Here is a 352-nt window from a genome sequence, read left to right as displayed (position 1 = left end):
AGTCCCCTTGGCCCTGGTCCCCGGCCTCCTGCCAGGCCTGCCAAAGCCTGGATCCTGGGGGAGGAGCAGCCGCGGGAGGGCCCTGCCACCCCCACCCCTGTCCAGGTCAAAGGCCGTGGAATCCAGAACCTGAGGGACAGGGTCGGCCGGGAACCTCCCAGGGCCTCAGTTTCCCCATCTGCAGAATGGAGCTGGTCTATAGATGTGAGCCCAGCCGCTGTCTCTTCCGCCCCCCTCCCCCTCCTTGCTTAGCTCTACAACGAGGAGATCCTGGACCTCTTCGACGCCACCCGGGACCCCGACGCCCGCCACCGCCGGTCCAACATCAAGATCCATGAGGACGCCAACGGCG

General features: G+C 66.8%; 1 protein-coding gene across 1 annotated transcript in view; it reads left to right on the top strand.

Moving 5' to 3' along the window:
- Positions 1-352, top strand: part of KIF21B (kinesin family member 21B) — a 74,244-nt gene that overhangs the window by 17,967 nt on the left and 55,925 nt on the right. Inside the window, 2 exon segments of the mRNA XM_015568449.1 lie at positions 47-141; positions 253-342. Of these exon segments, the coding sequence (XP_015423935.1) occupies positions 47-141; positions 253-342 (185 nt within the window).

This window comes from Myotis davidii, unplaced genomic scaffold, assembly GCF_000327345.1.
Source record: "Myotis davidii unplaced genomic scaffold, ASM32734v1 scaffold685, whole genome shotgun sequence".
NCBI classification, from domain to species: domain Eukaryota; kingdom Metazoa; phylum Chordata; class Mammalia; order Chiroptera; family Vespertilionidae; genus Myotis; species Myotis davidii.
This window is presented reverse-complemented; position numbering and strand designations above follow the sequence as displayed.